This window comes from Rhinolophus hipposideros (assembly GCF_964194185.1).
Source record: "Rhinolophus hipposideros genome assembly, chromosome: 20".
Taxonomy (NCBI): Eukaryota; Metazoa; Chordata; class Mammalia; order Chiroptera; family Rhinolophidae; genus Rhinolophus; species Rhinolophus hipposideros.
The window spans coordinates 50,598,326-50,621,024 of record NC_138066.1 but is presented as its reverse complement, the minus strand read 5'-3'; the positions used below and the strand labels follow the sequence as shown (position 1 = coordinate 50,621,024).

The 22,699-nt window shown below is 54.4% G+C and overlaps 2 protein-coding genes across 2 annotated transcripts; both read right to left on the bottom strand.

The window, feature by feature from the left end:
* Positions 1-926: 926 nt before the first annotated feature.
* On the bottom strand, positions 927-6,320 carry TMEM235 (transmembrane protein 235). The gene is made up of 4 exons (XM_081028764.1): positions 6,105-6,320; positions 4,369-4,449; positions 3,673-3,810; positions 927-1,687 (listed from the first exon to the last, which is right to left on the bottom strand). The coding sequence occupies exons 1-4, from the start codon at positions 6,283-6,285 to the stop codon at positions 1,446-1,448; spliced, it is 642 nt and encodes a 213-aa protein (XP_080884890.1). The 5' UTR covers positions 6,286-6,320; the 3' UTR covers positions 927-1,445.
* Positions 6,321-11,233: 4,913 nt separating this feature from the next.
* BIRC5 (baculoviral IAP repeat containing 5) lies at positions 11,234-18,469 on the bottom strand. The gene is made up of 4 exons (XM_081028738.1): positions 18,324-18,469; positions 17,101-17,210; positions 15,640-15,757; positions 11,234-13,356 (listed from the first exon to the last, which is right to left on the bottom strand). The coding sequence occupies exons 1-4, from the start codon at positions 18,432-18,434 to the stop codon at positions 13,267-13,269; spliced, it is 429 nt and encodes a 142-aa protein (XP_080884864.1). The 5' UTR covers positions 18,435-18,469; the 3' UTR covers positions 11,234-13,266.
* Between the last annotated feature and the right edge of the window lie 4,230 nt (positions 18,470-22,699).

Sequence of the window (22,699 nt, the reverse complement as noted above, 5' to 3'; positions counted from 1 at the left end):
CACCCTCAGAGCTTTGCCACGGAGGGAAAAGGGCGGGACCTGACCGTGCAGACTGGGACTGCGTGCTGGCTGGGGAGCCGTGAGGGCCAAGCGGGAGACGAGGAGCCTGCCAGCCTGTGGCCTCATCCCGGTGAGGGACTAGCTGGCCTGTCCACACTCACGGCTGCTCCTTGGGCCGCGTAAGCACATGAGTCAGTGCCCTCGGGCCCCCACGGGGAGCGGGAGCACAGAATGGCGTGCCAGCAGCCACACTGCCTGCCCAGCTGCGGAGTGGACCCACCCACAGGCCTTGGGGGCCCAGCACGCTGCACCTCCAATCATGCACTGGCCCTCCCCGGGGTGGCACTTCTGTGGCCTGTCACCTTGGCTGTGCAGCCTGGCCACCCAGTGAAGGGTGAAACACTCACTGTGGAGACAGGTCAACCAGAGAGTGAGGTACTCACCCCCCTGGCCTGTGTCAGGAGGCGAGCAGGTCTATTCTAGAAGGGAAGGGGCAACACTACATCCCCCCCACACCCTCCCCCAAGGGGCTCTGGGGTCCCAGCGGCCACCAAAGTGCGTCTCTTCCAGTGTCCTGTCCCCAGAGCCCAAGCCCATCTGCAGCCAGGGATAAACTCGCTCACTGCGCATGTCCCAGCAAACCGACAGGAGAAGCTGAAGTGGGGGGTGGGGGGGCAAGGAAGGTAGACCCTGAGGAGCGGTGAGACCTGCTCACAGAGCCGGGCCCTGGATCCAGTGGGGGGCCCAGGGCGTCCCCCACCACTGACGGTGCCGACCTAGAAACAAGGAGCTTGGATCACGGTCACACACACGCAGGGTCTCTGCATGGTGGACACACACACACAGTAAGTGGTCTGGCCCTGTTTGTGAGCTGTAGGCATTCGTTATCCATTCTGAAAAAATTTTTAAGAGAAAGAGGCTTATGTCGCACACAGTACAAGACGATTTATTTAAGGACAAATTGGCACAATGTTGCTACACGGATTGGTAAATGCTAAAATACCAGTAGGAAGGGAAGCCTCCACTCAATTTCCTAGCTCTTTGTCCTTCAGTAGGACCCCCAAGATGGTGCCAGCCTCTGTTCCCCCAGGAGTTTCCTGTAACCTTTGAAGCAATAAGTGGAGACTGAAGCAAGGGGAAGACCAAGGCAAGAGAGGCTGCCATGCCCGCCCTCCATCCCCCACCCCCAGCACACACCTCAGACTCGGGAAGGCCCTGAACCCAAAGTGACGCTGCCATTTGCTCTGGGGTGGTCTGGGCCTCAGCCTCCCCATCTGTAAAATGGGTGAATGAATGGTGAGTACGGTGAAGGGCAGTGGTGCATGGGCCCAGCGGGTGAGCGTGCAGCACAAGGCACGTGCCCAGCACAGTGGGTATCTAACAGAGGGTACCTGCTTCTGTCTCCAGCTCTCTCCCACCCCCGCCATCTGCCCGCCTGCCCCGACTCAGATGACCACAGAGTGGGGGGCGCCCGGCCTCCGGCTCAGGCTGAGGGCTCTGGCTGCTGCGAGCAAGAGGGTGCCGCTGAGCACCTCTGAGGCGCAGGAGCCCCAGGCCAGGGCCACAGACCAGCCGAAGCTGACACGGACGTCCTGCATGTGCCGGGCACCGTACTGGCGGGCTGTCTCGGCGAAGGCCAGGTCTGAGTATCTGACGTAGATGCTGACCCCTGCCAGGGTCAGGGCACCTGGGGAGGAGACAGGGTGACCACGCGGTGTGTCTGCCTGCTGGGGGTACCTGCCCTTCCTGGGACCCTGGCTAAGATGGTCCTGCAGACACGGCCTCGGGAGTCCCCGCCTACTGGCCTTTGGGGGGAATGGAGGCTCCCAGTCCTCAAAACCTCAAACCCAGGACCTCACCTCCCACAAAACCCCTGCAAACAGCACCCCCTGCACCCCCAACACATGGTCCCCACTCACTGCCCCACATATGCAGCACGCTCCTGTATCCCTGAGTCCCCACCACTCATGGGTGCACACACACACTGCTAGTGGCCTCTACCTGCAGGGGGGCTCAGAGCCCGGGCCAGGTACACCCTAGCTTCCTCTCCCTCGCAGTAAGCCCTCCCCACTTCACTGGGTCCTCTGGCCGAGCCTGTGTTCCCACTTCCAGAAGCCCTCTCCCTACCCGACGTCTGAGTGGCAGGTGCTTCCTCTCTGCTCCTTAAACCCCTCCATCCTTCCCCAGAGAAGGATGCCCTCCTCTCTGCGATCTCTGTGCAAAGCTTTCTTCAACAGAGGAAGATGGGCTTTGCACTGGGGACGGGTGCTGGGTGGCCCTTTGTCCGGTGGTCAGGGAAGCAAAGAGCTAGGCACTGGGACTTTTCCTGTCCACAGGGGCTCAGAAGGACGGAGCTGCAGGCTGATGTGACAGCCCACTCTCGGTGCCGACTCTGGGGAATGTGGGCCAGGGGGCAGCTGGGCCCCGATGCTCCCCCCGGCACTTCCCGGGTACATGGTGTTCCCTGTGGAACACCGTGCAAGTGCAGGAGGCCAGTGCAGGAGGCCAGGGCAGGAGGCTAGCCAGAGCAGCCCCTCGGGACCAGGTTAGGATCTCGCTAGGGCCTAGGGAAGCGGCATAGCCTGGGTCCCCTAATAGCCTGCCTCCCATGCTGGCCCTCTGCAATTCCCCTCTTGACCAAAGACGGGAAGCAGGGAGCGGGAAGGGAACTGACAGCCTCCAGCCCAGAGTGGGGAGGAGCGGCAGCAGAAGTTATGGATTTAATTTTGGGGAGGATGTGGAACACATTGAAAAAGTGGGCACTGGGCCAGGGCCAGCGCCCAGACGTGAGGCTGGCAGGCACCTCTCTTAGGCTTCCTTGGGGAGCTCTCATGCAGTTGGGGTCCCAGAAACTGACGCATGTCTCAGCCTGCAGTGGTCAGATCTGCTGGCCAGGTCCTGCTCATCCTGCCCACCAGCTGAGCTCCTCTCTAAGCAACCAGCTGCCTCCGTCCAGCCTGGCTGAGGGCAGAATCTGCCAGAGCGGGGGGACAGAGTAAGCTCTCAAGCTGGACCCCCACCTGCACCCCTTGGCTGGCAGGGGCCTCAAGCTGGGCGACTGTAGTGGAACCCATTACTCCAGGCCCTGTCCACCCCCATGTTCCTGTCTCAGGGGAGGCACCCCATCCACCCAGTGTCATCTTGGAATAATCTGTGTGCTCCCTTCTTGCAGTGCTGATGGGAGGGAGGTGTGGGGCCAGCTGGTCCTCAAGTGCCACAACCCTGACAGTAGAGCTGGTCTGGGACACCAGACCCACTCAGCCTGGCACTGAGTAGCATGGGCTCTGAGGACTATCCCCAAGGAACCACCGGCCTGCTGTCAGCGACAGCCAGCTTTGGACAGTTGGGGGCACTGGGTGGCCAGCCGGGCCAGATGGCGCCCAAAGGCACTGAAGGGGACCCCAGATGCAGGCCCAGCAGGGCACGTAGGTCCTGGGATCACCTGGGAGATTCTTGAGCCTCCCGGGCCTTGAAGCTCAATGCTGGGGCACCCCCACCCCCGGCCCTAACTCTGGGCCCACTTCCAGAGCCCCTACCCCTAATGCGGTGCCTTCAATCCCCAGGGTGGGCCAGGCCCAGGCTCAGCACAGCCCAGAGGGGAGCAAGGCACAGGCGGCAGGGAGGCGGCACCCCACTCCCAGGACCTGTGGCTCCCATGGCCCCCAGACTCACCCCCCAACAAGAAGTAGCAGCCGGTGAAGAGCAGCAGAGGGACGCTCTGGGCCAGGGAGCTGAGGAGGCCACACATCCAGCCAATCACAAGGAGGACCAGGCTCAGAGGCAGGACCACCATGACGCCTCGGTGAAGAGCTGCCGGGAGAGGGGGCTCAGGGTGCAGGTGGGGACCCGGACCTGCGCCCCAGGCAGGCCCAGGTGAGCGTTTCACAGCCTGTCTGTCTGGAGGTCCACCTTCAGGGACACACAGGGCCGCCCTGACGGGAGGAGATGGATCACCTGCCTCCCTCTGATGCCTCCATCTCCATGGTAACCGCCCAACCTTCCCAGTGGTCATCTCTTGTCCTGGCACAGGTTCCTGAGGCCCAAGGTGAGGGAGGCTTCCCCTGCACCCTCCCCAACATCCCGGCTTCTCTGGGGCCCCCCAACCCACCAGGCGGGAGACGCCCTCCAGGTAGGCTCACTTGGAAACACAGAGTCCAGAAGGGCACAGGGAGGGCAGGGCAGGCTAGGAGTCGGGTGCCTGTGGTCACGAGCCAACAGCAGAGCACTGGGGCCCGGGACAAGTGAAGAAGGGTCTTCAATTATGTATGGAAATGTCTTCTGGGCCACGCAGGGTCTGGCTGGCCATTCTGAGCCCAGCCTTGCCTGAGATTAAGGAAGGACAGCGGGTGACTGCACCCCAGGACTCACAGAGGAGGTGTCGCACCGAGGTGGAGACGTCCAGGCTCTCACTGGCAAAGGGGTCGATCAGAGGGACGCAGCTGTTCTGCCCTAAAAGCAGAAAGCATGCCGAGCCTGGGTGGGACACCTGTGGGCCACCACTCACCATGTGCTTTTCTGAGATGAGCGGACCTGCAGCACACTGATGGCATTCTCCCGCCCCTGCCAGAGCCCAGTGGACCGATCGGTGGCCTCAGGGCCCCATCAGACTCTCCCCTGGAACTTGGAGCTGAAAGTCCAATGGCTTTAGATAGCCTGAGACCTTTCCTATGTTTCTGCAATGTGCACCTAATACCTGCAAGGCTGCCTGCAGGACGCCCTTAGGCCAGGGTCCCTGAGCTTGCTCATGTGCCTGGATAGGGAAAGGCTGCGTGCAGCGTGGGTTCTGACTACCCCCCTCCATGCACACACCAGCACACATGTACGCACACATGCACACGTCTGTGTGGTAGATGAACAAACAGCTCGGTCCTTCCTCCCCAGCTGTACTGAGGAAGCCACCGTCACACACACACACACACACACACACACACACACACACACACTCCTACTCACCTACACCTGTGCTCACACACTTCTCACTCTCACACCCCCCCCCCACACACACACACTCACATTCATATTCATACACACACAGACACAGGCTCACATACCTCAGGCTCACACTCACACATCTCGCTGCTCCCTAGCGCCTACGGTGCAGAAATCACTCAGGTTGGCCCCAGTCCGGTGAGGAAGGCTCTGGAAGGTCTCCAGCCAGCTGGTTCCCAGCACTGTCACAGGCCTGAGGGAACGCCCTCCTCTCTGCCAGCCCTGGCAGCCTCTGCACAGCTTTGAAACACACATGGCATCTGTTTTCTGCCCGTGTTTTCAGGCTATCAGGCAGGAGCAGGGGTCTGGCCCCCATGGCCCTGGCTGGGGCTGACTGGCATGGAGGGGTGCAGGTAATGGGGCTGCCGGTAGACCTCCGGGGACTCAGATGATAATGAAGAAACCACTCCTGGTCACTTGCATGAGGACCCCTGGCCTTCCCAGAGGCCCCAGCTCCCCACATCTGCGCCTCCCTCTCCCACCGCCTTCCTGAGGAAGAACAACAGTCCCTGCCCAAGCCTCCCGCTCCCTCATTCCTCTGACACCCCCCCCCCCCCGCCCCCCAGTCAGGGATCCTGAGAAGCCTCATTCTCTCCCCATCTGACAGGACAAGACTTCGAGACTGAAGGGGGACAAGGTCCCAGGTCACACAGTGGTGAGTGACAGAGCCCATGTGAGCCCCAGGGTCACCTGGTATCCACCAAGTGACAAGCCACTGCTGCTAACAGGAGACAGCCCCTCCCCCCCAACAGACGCGGCCAAGGGGCCCACCTGGCTCTGCCCCAGAAGGTGACGTGTGCTCACACACTCACACATGTCGCTGACCAAGGCAGCCCGGTGTCCCCCAAACTCTCATTGCCCGCCCCCGCCCCCCCCAGCTCTGAACCAAGTCCCTCTCTCCTCCAACTCACCCAGCTTTGGGAAGGGGCAGAGATGGAAGAAGGAAGGTGCCAGGAGGGAACCAGAGACACCCCCCCCCCAGGGCGATATGCGGGAGGGGGAGAACGCTGAGTGCTTCTCCGGCGGGGGTGGGGGTGGCAGGGGCCGATCTGAAGCCAGGGGCCGGGCCAGGCCGCGCCCTCGCCGGTGCCCCACGTGCCTCCCCCGCCGCGTACCTTCGCAGACGTGCCAGAGCCCCGAGTGCGAGGACAGCGGCCCGCGGAGCCCGGTGCGGTTGCCGGCGGCCGCCACCTCCAGGAGGTACCAGTAGTCGCTGCCCACCGCGGCCGCCAGCAGCGCGAAGCCGAGCAGCGCGCCCAGGGCAGCGAGCAGGAGCAGCGCGCCCCGCCGGGCCATGCGGGGGCGGGGGCGGGGGCGGGGGCGGGGACCGGCGTCCGGGGTGGGAGGAGCCGGGAGGTGACGGGGTCGGGGGATGAGGGGACTCGGGGAGCCGGGGAGCCGCAGTGGTCGCGGGCGGGCGCGGGCGGCGAGTGGGAGACGGAGGAGAGCGAGTCTTGAGAGCGCGGAGTCGGGGCGCCGGGGAGTCGGGGAGCGGGGGGAGGGCGCTGGGGGTCGCGGGGAGCCGGAGTGCGCGGGCGGTGCGGCTGTTCGTGAGGATCTTCCGGGCACGGCGCCCCCACCGGCCGGCGATGCCCCTCGGGTTCGCAGGCAGATGGACCCCACCTCGCAGCGATGGCCAGCTCGCCCCCTCCCCCCTTGCCCCTGGACGCGCCGAGGACCTGGGTTCAAGTCCCAGCTTCCCCAACAAGCTGGCCTGACCTTGGGCCCCTGGGCAAATTTTGTAAGCTCTCTAAACCTGCCGTTCTTCAGCCACCGAATGGCCTGGCTGGGGAGGAGGAAGGGTGGGGCCTGAAGCTGCCCGGACGGGGTCAGCAGGCTGCAGCCCCTCCCTGCTCTGGGAGCTCGCAGCCGCAGTGGTGGGAGGCAGCCCCTGGCTGGGGCACTCGGCCCGGGCTGGCCTCGTGGTCCTGGTCAAGTGCACAGGTCAGCACTAACCAGAGCGATCGATAGGGTGAAGTAGGGTGGGCGGGCTGGCCAGGGGGCCGCAGAGGGAAGAAGCTTTACTTCAGTTAGTTCCTAATCACAAATGCCTCTGGGACAAGGCCATCACTCATGTAGCAGACAGGCAGGAAGCATCTGCTGGGGCAGGTGCCAGGTGCTAGTGGGGTGGGAGGCAGAGCCACAAAGGGCCCTCTCCCGGGGCAGGCAGTGACATGCATGGTTGGGACAGGTGGGGGCTGTCAGAGTGGGACTCTGGGGTTTCATCTCCAGCCATGGGAAGGCGTCTTCTCTGGGCCCCTCACTGCACAGAGCCTACAGAGAAGGGCTCAGAGGCCGGAGGTCCACGTCCTCCAAGGGTGGCCCGTCTCAGACAAAGCAGTGAGACTTAGCGTCACCCTAGAGTGTTCGTTTCAGCCCCCTTTTCTCTACAGACTCCTCTCAGTTCGTAAAAGAATACAGTCAGTAAAAGCAATCGCAGCAAAATTGTTGAAACAGTAGTACTTCAAATTGCATTCAGACAGAGCGGCTGGGAAAGCGTTTGGGTCTCTACAGGCCATCCATCTTTCCACACCTGCACCCAAGGCTGGGTTGGGGCGAGTGGGGGTGCCCAGGAGCTTCCTGGCTGTGGCAGTGGCAGCATCAGCGGCCTCTGTGCCTGATAGCCCTGCCCCCAACCACTGTTCTGGAAGCCAGAAGGCAGCCAGGGGCCCTTCTCTCTAGGGGCCCTGGGCCTGGAAGGTGAAAGGAGGCAGACAGTGAAAGGCATCAATGAAAGCAGAAGGGGGACTGGGGAAGGGGGGAGCGTGGGGTTGGGGCGGAGCTTCTGTGGAGAACTGCTGTGGGCTCTGACTACGGCTGGGGAGACAAGGGTGAAGAATGACCCCATTTGCCCACAATATGACAGATCAGCATGGCTTCTTTGGGTCAAAAGCTTTTGTGTGTGTTTAAGGTATGAACCGAGAGACTAGTCAGGGGGAACCCCTTTCTGGCTGCATGCTCACATGCTTGCTCCCGGCGACACTCCCTCTCGGCCTGACCTGGGGTCTCCTTTGCACCCCATAAAACTTACACGGGACAGGATCCGGCTGTCAGGGCCAGCAGTGGGCGTGTTCGAGGCCGGTTACCGCAGGGCTGTGCGTCAATGTGTCGGAGTAGCCACACACCCCCCCACACACACTCGGGTAGGTAGGTGGCCAGCTTAGCAGTCTGCACCCCATCTGCTTTAAAGCCCTGCTTCAGACGCGCAGTCGGAGCCACTGACCGGACTGTCCCTTAGGCAGTGGGAGCCAGTCCTGGACAGGCTTCTTGGATGAATTCCGCCAGTGTACTTCCCTTGAGATGCACCCAAATCACACCCTAGCCCACTTCTGACAAGGTGCCACTTTAGAACGACCCACTATTTCTCATTTTGCATCCTCCTTTCATCAACTTGCAGCCCATAATTAGAGCCATCAGTGGGCCACTTGGCGAGCACCAGCCTGTCAGGGCCCTTCAAAGCCAGCATCAGACCGACTGCCACAATCAGGGGCGGGAGTGATCTTGTGATGGAAGAAATTCCAATTATAAGTGACAGGAAACAGGACTGTGCCCAAGCCTCTTTGCTTTAAACTTACATTCAACTAACTGGACAGCAGCCGGAGAACAGTCTGCCTGAGCCCGGGACGGCCCTGGGGCAGACCCATCTCCTGCTCCAGGCTGAAGACTCGCTATACAGAACTCAGCACGTTGCCCAGAGATAGCTGAAACCGTTGGCAAAATCACAGAGCAGGCCAGCACCCGTGACACTGCACCTACGCTCACGGCACTTGGCAAACCCCCTCCACACACCTCCAACTTGCTACCTTACCCAGCAGGAGCGCTCACCTACCCAGGTGTGCTGTCAAGCTCATCCGTCCTGGGAGACTCGGGACAGTGTTGTAGCCCCAGTGACCATCCCAAAGGGTTCTCCGAGGGCGGAGGTCACAGCTTGGAAGCCCAGCTGATCTCCTTTGTGAGACGTGGCCCTGACCAAGAGGCAGCCACACAGGTGAGGTCTCAACCCCAAGAGCTAACAGGTCTGGGGAGGGCTCATCACCGCCACCTTGCAATCCCCAACCGGACTTGGCTAACAGGGAAACAGGAAGGTGGCCCCAGTGCCACGCTGTGCCCACATCAGGGGAGTCGCCTGCACCCTGGAATGGACCCTGCTCTCCCGCCTGGCGCACCTTTCCTTTCCTTGTCCCCGTCCTGGGGGCCCCCTCTCGTTCCTGGACCCTCAATCCTGTCCTGCTGCCACCCAAGGCGGAGTAGTTTTTGTTCCTGCAGATCCGTGCCCCTCACATGGCTATTGTTGGCCTGTCTTCCCACCATTCAGAAAATGGGGACGCTGCGCTCATTGCGGGAGTCCGAGTACCCTGGGCTTCAGTGACTGGACACAGAACTTGGCACACAGTAGGTGCTCAAGCAAGTATCTGAGTGAAGAACAGATAAACGTCACCACCCTGGGGACCAGGTGGGAACCAACCCCAGAAGCCAACGTCCCAGTTTGATCCCCACCAGCTGAAAACAGGCTCAAAGGCTGTTGACCGAGCCTAGTGGAGAGGAAACCTCCAGCCCAGCTGATTCTTTGCTCTAAGGCAGGGGTGTCCAAACCGGCCCGCGGGCCAACTGCAGCCCATGATCCATTGTTAATTGGCCCGCAGCAAATTCCAAAAATATAGTTTACTTAAATAAACCAGGTGAGGCAATACGTACTTCACCTCGAGTGAGTGGCACGGCTGTTTGTGTATTTTACCGCATATGGCCCTTGGTGAAAACCGTTGAAGAAAGTTTGGACGCCCCTGATTTAAAGGCTTGATTCCTCCAGGGCGAGACAAGAAGTCCTTCGTGATGGAGGCAAGACTGGCTCCAAGCCAGGTGACGGCACCACTCACCTCTTCCCAGCTCAGACTTTAGATGCTGAAAGCGCGTGTGGACAGTTACAACAGGGGAACCGGCAAAAGGTATGTGGGAGCCCTCGCACTACCTTTACAACTAACTTCCCGTGACTGTCAGTTCAAAACCCAAAGCTGAGATGTTGAACCGTGAGACTCAACGGCGCCGCAGGGAGGCAGGTTCCACCTCCGTGGGACAAGGGCCTGTCTGGTGACAAAGCTGAGAAGAAATGTGGACGGTGTAGACAGCCCTGGCTCTTGAGTCAGGCAGTTGACCGTGGCCAACCCGAGGCTGAGGGCCCGGCTCTGAGGCCAGACTGCCTGGGTTCAAATCCCAACCCTAATATTTACTAGTTGCATGACCTTGGAGAAGCTATTTCACCTCTTTACGGGTCTCCATTTCTGCACCAAAAAATGCAGAGATCACATTAGACATTTTGGCAATTGGGAGTTATTTCTGAGCACAACCTGCGAAAAATGTCAGCACCCTAAGGGGGTGCTCCTCTGCCAGCGGTGGCTGGTGGCTATTCTTGGCACACACCACTTTCAGTCAGGCTGGCACTCTGCTTTTCACGGCTGGAGACATGTGGATTTGGATTCCAAGGCTGGCCCGTTGGGCTCCAACGCCAGTCACACCTCCTGTGGCACCTGCGAGCCACGTACTTACCACCCTTTCCCGTCTCCCACCTGACCTGGAAAAGCAGAGTGAACACAGATTGGAAAGAAGGGCAAGGCTGCTGCCCTTGGCAGCGGCCTCAGGCTCGATTCATGGATGTCTGTTGAGCTTTCCAGCGGGCCTTCATCATGGTCCAATGGTTTTTAGCAAATCCGTTTCTGGGAAGAGGAAGCGTGGACGATGTGCCGCCATTCGGCCTGGCTCCGCGGCACCTCCCAAGGCCGAGAACTGCATCACTACCCGCCGAGCAAACGGACTGCGCACAGAAACAATTTTTCTCAGCTTCTCCACAAAGCCGGTTGGTAAGGACCAGCTATTAAAGCAAAGTGTCCACTTACAGACTGGCACGAGTATCAAAAGCAGCAGTTTAGATGAGTAGAGAGGCTGCGGTGCTTTTTCCCCCCTAACAAAACCGCTGCGATATTCTCCACGCTTAGAGAGGAAAATATAATACATTTCTGAGAGGCAGCAGGAAAACCTAAGCCAGCGGGGATTTTTCACAGCTGGTTTGTACATGGAGGGCGTCCTGACGACACACGTGAGTGGGTCTGGGGCTCAATGGCTCTTGCAGAGGCCGAGCTGGCTGTCTGCCTGGACGTGTCCCTCCTCCTGCAGGAAGGATCAGTTGGCAGGCTAAGGAACCATGAAAAGCTGACAACATTTTAAAAACGCAGCAGGGTCCTCAGCCGTGTTTGAAATGAAATCGTCTTTATTTTTCGGAAACAACTAAGATGACCTCCAGGTTTCCAGCAGGACTTGAACAATGCAGCCTACAGCTTATTTCACAGCGGAGGGCAAAATCACATCTATCATCTTAACGTCAGGCTTCCGCCCTGCATGAGCGGCCTGGGAGGAGAGCGGAGGCCCTGGCGTGGCCAGCCAATGCTGTGGACAAGGGTGTCACAGCTCTGCGGACAGGACCAATCAGGGCTGACGGTGCCTGCAGCTGCTCACCACACCCCACAGCTCTGAGCCAAGTCATTTAAAAAGGATTCAGCCCACTGCACTGTTCTCGGGGAGGGAACAGCCAGTGCGTCGGACGGCTTACTAGGGCTGTCTAATCGTGCAGCAGTTTTGTAAATGAGTTTCTGCTCCTTTCGCTCTGAAGCCACCTAAAGTTCACATCAGTTTCCCCAATGACTTAGAATGGCTGTGTGCTTACATTCAATTCTAGTCTGTGCTACCCTGAAAAATAACAACTCACACAAAATAAGAAACCAGCAGTGAGGAACCTCAGGAGGGGATAAGGGCTTGGTCTCGACGCCCCCTCGTCATATAGTCACGTATCTGCAATAAGAGGAGCCAGCTGGGGCAGCGCAGGTTACAGGTGAGGAAACTGCAGCTCAGGTGCAACAAGCCCCCAGGCCAGCATCCGGTCAGAGAGGGCACCACCAGTGGGGGTACCCCCGGTAGGGGCACCGCCAGTCGGGGTACCACTGGAGAGGCCCAGAGCGCGAGTCCCACACCTTCTCCAGCACGACTGCTCAGACTCTGCCTAGACCATCTGCAGCTGAAACGCAAATATCACTGGATTGATGCTCTTGTAAGATTGCAAACAATATAAACAAGTTGTCTATTTTAAAAATTTTCCCCAAAGAGGTTTTCCAATATAATTTTTAATTAATTTATTCCATTGCCATCCTTTAGGGAGAGTCATATTAGAAAGATGGGTGAACTATCAGCCACCTAATCAACACCATTAACGGGAAATAGCTATTTGCAGAGAACTGGAAATAAGACCAGGAACTTCCGCCATGGGTTTTCACCCCACCACTGCCCACCCCATCTGTGGGTGACAGCTCGTCCAGAGCCGGCCTCCCCCAGAAGAATCCACTCAGACTGCACTCTTCCAAACAGAGAAGAGGAGGCAGTGAGCGGCCCCCAGACAATGCCGTGTCTGGCATTAAGGACCTTTTCCTCGTCTGTTTTAGAGAAATGCTGCCACCTTGCCATGTGCCTGCTGGAGGCGAAGGATCTTCAGCTGACCTCAAAGCACGAGGCCAGCCTGACTCAAGACACCCGTCCTGCTCCGTGCCTCCCAGCCCTCACACTTCCATCACAGGAAGGACTCTCGCATACATCGCGTCCCGAGGCAGCTCGGGGCCCAATCCCACTAGTTCTCCCTCTGTGGCCTTGAAGATTACAAAACGATGGAATAGGTGAGGAAACCCCTTAACACACAGCACATTCAGAGGTTTGGCAGGTAAAAGCATGGTCGCATCAAAGTCAGATAATACAGAGTATTGGGAACATAAGAAATGCACTGTAAATTTAGATTATGCAAATAAAATTTAAAATGGATCCTTAATTCTCTATTTTTTCAGTAACAATGGACCTATGATTGCATTCACATCAAATCTCAGGCTTGACAACTAGTCAACATGAAGCCCAGACACTTCATTGTGGAAGGAAGGGCTCTACCCACATGACCAAACTTCTCACCTTCCCACCCTGCCAAGTCCAGGAAACAATAAAGCAAAAACTACCAAAGGAAAAAGAGAAACCCCATCACTGCACTCGGCGATACCAGGTGCAAAGACAGAAGTAGCGCCTGGCACCACTTCCAAGAAAAGACAAAAATACAGTTTAAATATTCTCATTTCAAAACGTTGACGTTCTCCTTTTCTAAGGCACTGTCAAGGGGCCCCACAGAAAAGCTGGAAACACTGGGGACCGTGCCTTGGCAATGACGCATCCCACTTGGGCCAGGAAGAGTGGCGGAAGGCGTCACTCCATGCCAGTCAGCTGCTCAATGGCATAGCGTACTTTCTTTGCAGTATCTTCAAATTCTTTCTGCTTATTGTTGGTTTCCTTTGCCTGGAGGTAAAGAACAGACCCATGAAACCGAAACAAGAGCTTCCATATCACACCCTATGGGTAAGATCAGGAAGGACAAGGTCCAGAGTGGCACCCGGCTCGCGGTTACCCAGCGAGTCTGGCAGAGGCCTGCCCCCCCATCACCCTGCCTGCGTCAGCAGCTCCTACAGGAAAGTCCCGAGCCCCCCTCCCCTGGTCCAGCTGGTGAGACCCTGTCAAGCATTACTTTCCTGTAATGCTTGACAAACACCTTCATCTCCAGTGCTCTCTGGATCTGGCTTCCAACCTTTCATCCTACTAAGTGCTCTCTCCAGAGGAAAAACTGACAATCACATTAGCAAATTCAGGGACCTCCTTCCCTATCCTAATTTTTATTCTCCTTGATTTTGCTGTCACATTAAAAAATAAGCAGAACTTTGTGGGGATAAGTCTGTTTTCTAATAAGAAAAGCGATAATGGCTAACATTTTAAAAATTACTTTTCAATATGTACTTTTTTGTGTCTTAAACTTTGCCCCATGTATAGGCTTACGTATTTTAAAATTATTAAAAGAAAATTTAATTTTAAAAATAATAAGCTGCCAAGACCGAAAGAAAACAGCACCTCACGAATAACAGTGTACCCGGTGATGAACCACTGCAGGGCCGCGGCCTTGCGTCACTGATGTGTCACTGATGTGTGACGATGGCCACGGCCTTGGAAAACATATCTTTTATTTACTTTTATTCTCTTTCAAAAGAGCCTAAGATTAATTAAGACCCTATGTACACAGGCTGTACTCTAATCACCATCACAACACCGAGGTCAACAATTTCATTTCACACATTTTCTAATAAAGGAGGTTGAAACAAACAAGAAACTCACTATTGAAAAACATAAAAAAACTCACTGAGCCAAACTCCTGCCATCAGGGGCTCATGACTCATTTCTCCTTCTAGAGTTTCACTCTAATTTCGTCTCAGGTGTTTACAAACGAGTCTTACACAGAAGTTTCTCTCCTTGTCCCATATTGCTTAGTCCCTGAACTGATTTCCTTTCAGATTGGTTCTAACTTATTTTTTTTCAAAAGACAGAGGCAGAGATGCAGGAGCAAGAAGCAAGTCAGGGCATATGGGGCTCCCAGGTTAGACCCCGACACCGCTCTCCCTCCGCAGTTGCCCCCCCATCAGGGCCAGGCGGGCTGTCTGAGCGGGGACCCTGTCAAACCCAGCAGCAGCAGCATCTCCCATTTAAATTTGGGGTCTCAGAAATTCACAGTACAGCAGAAAACAACAATATCTGTTCCTTGTCTTCAGTATTTGTATACATTATTTCATCTGGTTTTAAAAAAAAAATGTCTGATGGGGAGGGGCGTTGACACAGTGTGAGGGATATAAATGATAAGCGTCTATTACTTTGTTTTGTGCACCTGAAACTAATAATCAATAATCAATTAGTAGTCTGATAAACTACTAATGTCTTAAATTATGCAGTACAATCACATAACTAACTCCCAACCCATTTACCCCTACAAAACAGATGAGGCTCGCATGCCAGCCCTCCTCACGGGGCGAGGGACCTAGATTGCCCCCTGGGTACCCCCGTGTGACGCACACAGGCCTCTGATCATGCCCACTCCCAGCACTGGCTCTGACCCCGGCATTGGCTCTGACTAGCTCTCGTCATCCATTCACACCAAGACACCAGGGGACCTGTTTTTGTATCAGTGACAAGTTATTTGCAACAAACCTCACACTGCTTGGCACTCTAAAACAGCCCTGTCCCACAGAATTCTGCAATGACGAAAATGTTACCTGCACCGCCCAGAAGAGCAGCCTCTGGCCACGTGTAGCTACTGAGCAGATAAAATGCTGCTGGTGAGACTGAAGGACTGAATTCTAAAGCCTAGTTAAGCTGAACAGCCACAGGTGGCCGGTGGCTGCAGTAACGGACAGCACAGCTCTAAGACATCACAACAGCAGAGGCGGGGGCCAAGTTCTCAATTGTCACCAAAGGCAGGAATGGAAGCCTAACCCTCACTGTGTCTGTCCCACCACCAGAGGGAACCTCACTCACACTCAACACACCTTTACTGAGGGACACATTTTTCTGACTGCACAAGCCCAAGACCACACTCCAGGAGAGATGTTTTTCTGTTCTTTTCTATCCTCACACACACACCTGAGGGTCTTAAAAAATGCTTACAGAGGAAGAGTCCATCCAGCCTTTGTGAGGGGCTGGAAAGTTTAGTATTAAAGATGCTACACAGGGCTGCCGCTTGGCTCTTACTCCCATAATACATACAATTTTGTTCTTGGCTCTTTCTTTGTCCAGTTTCAAAAATTCCCCGAGGGTTAATTCTTCAAACTGCTTCTTGACAGAAAGGAAAGCACAACCAGATGAATGCTTTTTATGTTCCTCTCTAGAAAAATCAATATAGGAGCACGTCAACAGAGAAAAGCTGGTACAGGGAGAAAAGCAACAGTTCATTATCAACAGCCCCCTTCCCACCACCCACTCCCAGTCTCAGACACCCCCTCTTTGCTTCAGGGGCCAAGTATGACGTCCGAAGCAGATGTTAGCAGTGCCAGGTCCCGAGCTACACCCCCCCCCCAGCTCGTCCTAGCACCTCCGCTCTGCGTGGATATCTGCCCCATGTCCTCGTGCTGAGGATACATTTTGCCTGGAGTCCTTTAACTGTTCGTAGGAAAAGTGTCACACATTGTAAGTCCAGAGCTATCACATGTCAAATCCCTCTAAAATCCTCAAGGATTGAGGACTGTTTGAAGCAATCTCATGTCACTGGAATTGTTACATAACCTAGGGGTTTGGAATAAGGGCAACGCTGGCCAGGCTTCTGCCGGGAAGCCCTATGCTTCTCACCATCCCTCTGCCTGGGGAATAAGCCCTGTAGAGCACACAGCACAGAACCTACTGGAATGGACACAGCCACACAAAGTCCAAAAGGATGGCCGATAGCAACTCAAATCTGAAAATGTTACAGCACTCAGCACACAGAAATCCACTCCCAAGAGCACAACAGGTAAATACCCAGCGATTCCTGTCATGCTCACCATGCCATCCAGTCAATGCTGGGCACTAACACCAAACACATTAGGAAAAACAGCCAACTATCCTGGCCAACAAGAGAAACAACTCGGGCGATTCTCTCGGGACAAAAATGAAAGTCGTGGAAACAATCGATTCTGACAGGGGATAAAAAAGCGAGAAAAGAATGTGGCATTACATTATGGGAGAGACAGCTGTCACCGTCTATCCGAATATGCGTGTACATAGAATTTACAAAAAAAATAATTGTGCCTTAAAGAACAAAATCCAAAACACTGAAGGGTAGCACTTTTAAAGGGTGGTTTCCGTGGTGTGTGAATTATAGCTCAATAAAGCTTTAGATTTAAAACCTGACCATCCGTAGGTCACAGTAAGATCTATATTCTGTGAACCGGAGAGGCTTCAGGAGAGGCTTCAGGTACGGTACCTACAAGAATTGGCCTCTCTTCAACATGCAGCCTGAAGGGCATCTGGCCAAATCAGGTTCATTAGGTTGAAAGCATCACCACGGCACCGGCACAAAGAGTCAGCCATTCGCAACAGCTGCTTAGGGCACAAAATGAGGTTGGAAAACCGTGGCTCCCTCACTAAGGGTCTTGGAAATTCAGGTAGTTTTCCCGAGTTCAGCTCAAAACAGCAGCTCCGGATGGAGCCAGGGCATCCAGGAAGGCCAGCGGGGCTGCCCGGGCTACTTACATGGGGTCGTCGTCCGGCTCCCAGCCTTCCAGCTCCTTGAAGCAGAAGAAACATTGGGCCAAGTCGGGCTCGTTCTCGGTGGGGCAGTGGATGAAGCCGGCCGCGGCCATCTGCAAGGGACAGCAACCTCAGACCCTGGCAGGGACGCGTCCCGGGAGCCCCGCGGGAGGGGCCGCCCCGGGTCCCGGGAGCCCACGGAGGCGTGGGAGCCCCCCCAGTCACGGGAGCCCACGGAGGGATCGGAGCCCCCCAGTCCCGGGAGCCCACGGAGGGGTCGGAGCCCCCCCGGGTCCCGGGAGCCCACGGAGGGGTCGGAGCCCCCCCGGGTCCCGGGAGCCCACGGAGGGGTCGGAGCCCCCCCGGGTCCCGGGAGCCCACGGAGGGTTCGGAGCCCCCCCAGTCCCGGGAGCCCACGGAGGGGTCGGAGCCCCCCCGGGTCCCGGGAGCCCACGGAGGGGTCGGAGCCCCCCCAGGCCCGGGAGCCCACGGAGGGGTCGGAGCCCCCCCAGTCCCGGGAGCCCACGGAGGGGTCGGAGCCCCCCAGTCCCGGGAGCCCACGGAGGGGTCGGAGCCCCCCCGGGTCCCGGGAGCCCACGGAGGGGTCGGAGCCCCCCCGGGTCCCGGGAGCCCACGGAGGGGTCGGAGCCCCCCCGGGTCCCGGGAGCCCACGGAGGGGTCGGAGCCCCCCCGGGTCCCGGGAGCCCACGGAGGGGTCGGAGCCCCCCCAGTCCCGGGAGCCCACGGAGGGGTCGGAGCCCCCCCGGGTCCCGGGAGCCCACGGAGGGGTCGGAGCCCCCCCAGGCCCGGGAGCCCACGGAGGGGTCGGAGCCCCCCCAGTCCCGGGAGCCCACGGAGGGGTCGGAGCCCCCCAGTCCCGGGAGCCCACGGAGGGGTCGGAGCCCCCCCGGGTCCCGGGAGCCCACGGAGGGGTCGGAGCCCCCCCGGGTCCCGGGAGCCCACGGAGGGGTCGGAGCCCCCCCGGGTCCCGGGAGCCCACGGAGGGGTCGGAGCCCCCCCGGGTCCCGGGAGCCCACGGAGGGGTCGGAGCCCCCCCGGGTCCCGGGAGCCCACGGAGGGGTCGGAGCCCCCCAGTCCCGGGAGCCCACGGAGGGGTCGGAGCCCTGTGAGAGGGTCGCCAAGGCCGGGGGTCCGGCCCCGGGACTGGGCGGCCAGGCCTGAGACCCGGTGGGGGGCAGGGGCCCCGGGAGGCCGCGCGGTCTTACCCGTTCCGGTGTGCAGGCGCAGCCCTCCAGGAAAGGCCAGTTCTTGAACGTAGAGACGCGGTGGTCTTTGAGATAGAGCTGCCAGGCCGGGGGCAAAGACGAGGCTCCCATTGCACCGCCGCCGAGCGGTGCCCCGATTCAAATCCGGCGGTTGGCGACCGCCGCGGGGCATGTCGGGAGCGCCCCCGCTCCTGAGCTGTCCGCCCGCAGCATTCTGGGAGTGCGAGGCGCGGGGCGTGCTGGGAGTTGTAGTCCTTCCGCCGCTTGATTCCGGTCCTATGCGCTGCGCACTTAGCAGCCTTGGTCCGGCGCTCGCCCCTTCCCACGCTTAGCTCTTGCAAAGAGTGCTGGGGGAGAGGAGCTGACGATGGGCTGAAGTCTCTGCAGTGATTCAAGGAGTGGCCCTGGTTGAGTACATATGTCTTAAGCCCTTTCACTCTGCAAACTCCAGTTTGTTTTTGTTGGCGCTTCACTCCTGGAACCCTCTAGTGCCAGCTCCCTGCCCTTGTCAAGCCGGCTGCGTTATAAAGTGTGCAGAGAATGGTCCATCTAAAGGCCGCGCATCTGTCAGGGGAAAGATGTTGCCTAGGTGAAATCCACAGCTAAACTTCCACCCTTGCTCTAGTGAGCTACCGTGTTTCCCAGAAAATGAGACCTAGCGGGACAAATCAGCTCTAATGGGGCTTTTGGAGCAAAAATTAATATAAGACCCCGTCTTATTTTACTATAAGACCGGGTCTTATACAATAATATGATGATATGATATGATATGATATGATATGATATGATGATATGATATGATGATATATAATACCGGGTCTTATATAAGACCCGGTCTTATATAATATAATTAATATATAATATAATATACCGGGTCTTATATTAATTTTTGCTCCAAAAGACACATTAGAACTGATTGTCTGGCAAGATCTTATTTTCTGGGAAATACAGAATTAACTCGTCTCTTATCAAGTGTTTTCACTGAAGCTTCTTGGAAGTCCAGAAACTGACATTTGGAGCTTTATTCTTTCCTTTTCTCCAGGATTCCTCCAGAATTAGATATCCCTTCAGGTCACTAGCTAGAGCTCTAACTATGCTGCAGCATCCAGATACTTATTCAATCCTGTCCCTTTTGAGGGGCCCTCAGGTTTCTAATTTTGTGCTGTTACAAATAATACTACAATAAATACATTGTATGAATATCCTTGTGCCCTGGTACTTTTACTTCCAAAGGCTAGATTTCTAAATGTGGATTTCTAGGTTAAATGTACTTCTAACATGACAACACCCAGTGCCAGATTATTTTCCAAAAAGCTGCAGCAGTACTCATTCCATCTGCCGTGACTGTTTCCTTGCCAGCTCTAAATATTTAAATTGTTGCCAACACATATTTTTGGTACACTTATCTACTGAGTTGTTTCTCTTTTCCTTATCAATTTTTAGGCGGTCATAGGTATGTGATATTAGCCTTTTAGCTGTTATGGATTGCAATTTGCTGTTTTATAGATGAGAAAACAGGTGTGTGCAGCATAAGTGATGTCCATAGAGGTCACAGGGGCATCAGAGCTGTTAAACAACAAAGCTCAGCTGAGTAAATTTGAAGATCTAATTGGCTTTATTAAATGATTCATGAATCTGACATCATCTCTTCTAAGAAACAGAGAGACACTCCCAGGAGTTATACGAAATGGAAGGCTTTTATAAAAAAGAGGGTGTGGGGGAGGGGGATTATCACCTTGTGAGGGGTATAAATGATAAATGTCTAACTATTACTGTGTTTTGTACACATGAAATTAATAATAAAAAAAGAAAAACAAAAAAGAAATGATAGAATTGACTAAAGAAAAAAATAACACTGCAGAAACCAGTACTTCCACTGATCAGAGAATGCCACTACTAATATACAAAGGAAAATAAAATCCTGAGGAAACATTTGTAAAAAAGAGAAATAAATAATAATAATAAATAAAAAAGAGGGTGTAGGGGGGAAGTCCTTAGCAGAAAAAAAATAAAAGTTCATTGGAGAGTTCAGGGTGACCACAGCTTCTCATTGGCTGAGCTGCAGTGTTTTCCATTGGCTGGACTCGTTGCTGGGCAAGAAGAAAATCTTCCTACCTCCTTCCGAGGTGGTAAAGTAGATACACCTTCCTGTTGGAGATGCATGATTGGTCTGTTTCTGTTTGGGGTAATTGACTATAGTAGTAGAGCATGAGACCTCCCTCTACAGGCCTTCCAGACTCCAGTTTTAGTTGAGGTTTTCATTATTAATTTTTCACACAGCAGATCTAGAAGCTGGCTTGTTTATCGCTCATCCAAAGTCTCCAGCGCTCCAGCTAGCTCACGTGGTGACAAAGTCTATATTTACCGAGCCCTTACTTTGTATTCATTCATTCAGTGAGTACTAATTGATGGCCCACTATGCTCCAGGTACAGTTCCAAGTGCAAACAGAGCCGCAGGAAATAAGTCAGGCAAGGGCCATGTGACACCTCAGGCACCACCGGAGCACATCACATGCAGGAAATCACTTTACTGCTTATGTAGAAAGCCGGAGGCCTAAGTCTGCACATGTGGACCACAGATATGAGTGATAATCTTTCCCATAAGATTTAAAAAATATATTATTATGGGGCTGGCCTGGTGGCTCAGGCGGTTGGAGCTCCATGCTCCTAACTCCAAAGGCTGCCGTGGAACAACATCCTGGCAGTACACACTGTTCCCCAATAAAGTCCTGTTCCCCTTCCCCAATAAAAATCTTTTTTTAAAAAAGTATTATTACTTGTATTTTATCATATACAACAGTAACATAACATTGATAAGATATTTATTATAAAGTTGGTATATATTATAATATTGTATATGCAGAGAAATCTCAACATTTGGGGCTTGGGTTACTTTCACTTTCTCTGGTAACTGAAAGAGTTATAATTAAGCTGAAGTATTTGAAATGTCTGCATTTTTTTCCAGATCATTCCTTTTGTTATATATATATATAATTATATATGGTAAAATACATATAAAATAAAGTTTACCATTTTAACCATTTAAGTGTCCAGTTCAGTGGCATGAGGCACATTCACACTGTTGTGCAGCCGTCACCACCATCGTCTCCAGAACTTTCTCATCTTCCCAAACTGAAACTCTACTCATTAAACACAAACTGCCCATTTTCCATAATATTTTGTAACAAATATTTAATTCATGGATGAGCTTTTGGCTATATCAAATTTTACCAGTAATAGCTTCTGCAATTTGAGCTTTCTGCATTATTACTACCAAGTTCCTATAGTCTTGTGTGAACATTTTTTTTTAAAGATTTTTTTGTGTCCAACTTTTAACACCTAACTTTAGTAGTTAACAAACCTTGAGACTTATATCAGTTTAAATAAGATATTTACCATGTGCAGTTTCAGCTGTTGTCAAACTTTGTTTTGCTCAATTCTACCAGTAATAGTCATTATGAATTGGGTACGAAGCTGATAACTTGGATTTATTTCTCAGCTTAATTCAAGAGAAAATTGTAAGCAATTTTGTGAAACAGAGTGGGAAGAGAAAATGAGGGAGAGAAAAAACATACAAAGATTAAAAAAGGGATCCACACAGAGGTGGGAAGGAGGGTAAGGCTGTGTTGGTTCTCTTGGTTGCCACATTCTCAGGGTCAAAGGTCTCCCCGGTTCATGTGAGAAGGTCAAGACCATTTTCCCTGAAGCCTGAGAGTTGTCCCACAAACTGCTGTCACATCAAATTTTTTGATCTATGCCCACCTGAGAATACAAAGCAGCAGGTGCTTGTTTTAAGTCATATGTCTTTATTTAAAAGGGAGACTGATCATCTCATTTATTAGTCACTTAAGTTTCTTTTCCGTGATTTGCCCGTTCATGCCTTTGCCCACTTCTCTGTTGGGCTGCTGAGATTTTTTTCCTACTGCTTGGTGAGAGTTTGTATACAAAAGGGACTTAACTTCATTTGTCATGTCCCCGACGCCTGAACCCATTTTGTTGTTTGTCTTTTGACTGTGCCGTGTGTTTAAATTTGTATACAGTCCTATTTAGCACTCATTTTCTTTCTGACTGTTGTTTTCTATTTCCAGTTGGCTTCTGTCATTTTGTTGTTTTTGCCATGCTGAGAAAAACAACGTTATTCCACTCTGAGATGATTTATACAAGATACTCATTGACGATGTCTTCTGGTTTTGGTTTTTATGTTGAAGTCTTGACCCCTCCAGAAGTGTATCAATGGAAGGCGTGTGAAAAGGGTTCTGATTTATGTTTACGAAGATCCAGCCAGTTGCTGCCACACCACTTGTTCAATACGCAGCTTTGCCCAATGGGTTTGAAACACGACCTTTTCTCAAATGCTAAACTCCCTTGAGTGCTGG

Excerpts from the sequence above, each read along its gene's own strand:
- BIRC5 (XM_081028738.1), bottom strand. The coding sequence starts at position 18,434 with ATGGGAGCCTCGTCTTTGCCCCCGGCCTGGCAGCTCTATCTCAAAGAC. Across the intron at positions 17,211-18,323 it reads GCGCCTGCACACCGGAACGG|ATGGCCGCGGCCGGCTTCAT; the intron begins GTAAGACCGCGC and ends TGTCCCTTGCAG. Across the intron at positions 15,758-17,100 it reads GAGCCGGACGACGACCCCAT|AGAGGAACATAAAAAGCATT; the intron begins GTAAGTAGCCCG and ends TGATTTTTCTAG.
- TMEM235 (XM_081028764.1), bottom strand. The coding sequence starts at position 6,285 with ATGGCCCGGCGGGGCGCGCTGCTCCTGCTCGCTGCCCTGGGCGCGCTG. Across the intron at positions 4,450-6,104 it reads GCTCTGGCACGTCTGCGAAG|GGCAGAACAGCTGCGTCCCT; the intron begins GTACGCGGCGGG and ends TTCTGCTTTTAG. Across the intron at positions 1,688-3,672 it reads CTGCTACTTCTTGTTGGGGG|GTGCCCTGACCCTGGCAGGG; the intron begins GTGAGTCTGGGG and ends TCTCCTCCCCAG.